The sequence below is a fragment of the Orycteropus afer genome, unplaced genomic scaffold, assembly GCF_000298275.1.
Source record: "Orycteropus afer afer isolate SDZICR_OR568_19922 unplaced genomic scaffold, OryAfe1.0 scaffold00136, whole genome shotgun sequence".
NCBI lineage: Eukaryota > Metazoa > Chordata > Mammalia > Tubulidentata > Orycteropodidae > Orycteropus > Orycteropus afer.
The window spans coordinates 6,030,032-6,030,582 of NW_006921723.1; the positions used below are offsets into that span (position 1 = coordinate 6,030,032).

At 58.1% G+C, this 551-nt stretch overlaps 1 protein-coding gene across 1 annotated transcript in view; it reads right to left on the bottom strand.

Annotated features, from left to right (window-relative positions):
• The window catches only part of TTC34 (tetratricopeptide repeat domain 34), a 52,041-nt gene that overhangs the window by 7,882 nt on the left and 43,608 nt on the right, over positions 1–551 (bottom strand). The window contains exon 6 of the mRNA XM_007945521.1: positions 1–245. This exon is cut by the window's left edge and continues 17 nt beyond it. Within this exon, the coding sequence (XP_007943712.1) occupies positions 1–245 (245 nt within the window). The remainder of the gene's footprint in view (positions 246–551) is intronic.

Here is a 551-nt window from a genome sequence, read left to right on the forward strand (position 1 = left end):
AGGATATGCCAGCCTGGCTTCTGGTTGTCAAGTTTGACCAGTGCCTCCCCGATGGCAAGGAGGCCTTGGGTGTCCTCGTCATTGAGGGGTGCTCCAGTGTCTAAAGGCTGGCCCAAGAGAGCCCGACAGTGGGCGTAGAGGCCCTGGGTGATGAGGGCCTGGGCTTCTGGCTTCAGTGAGTGGATTTCAGGGACCACGGTGCCTGGGTCCAGTTTCAGAGCAGAAATGATGTCGTCCACAGCCTCCTGTAAGGGGAGTGGGGCAAGGTGTGTGGGAGAAGTCTTCTGCTTGGGGACACCCATGGGGAGAGGAGCAGAGTCAGGGGGGCTAGGGCCACTGTTCCAGCTTTCCCTCTGTGCTCTTGGGTCTCACATTCTGCTCCTTGGAGTCCCACAGGGCTGTGTTGCCAGCTTCCTAGCTTGTCCTTTACCCCACAACCATGCCTTCAGCCACTCTACCCTCCACCCTGCTTCAGGTCTGGGCAATTAAGGGGACCCAGCTCATTGGTCTCTGCTCCTAGAAGTAAACCAGAAACCCCTCCCTGATGATGC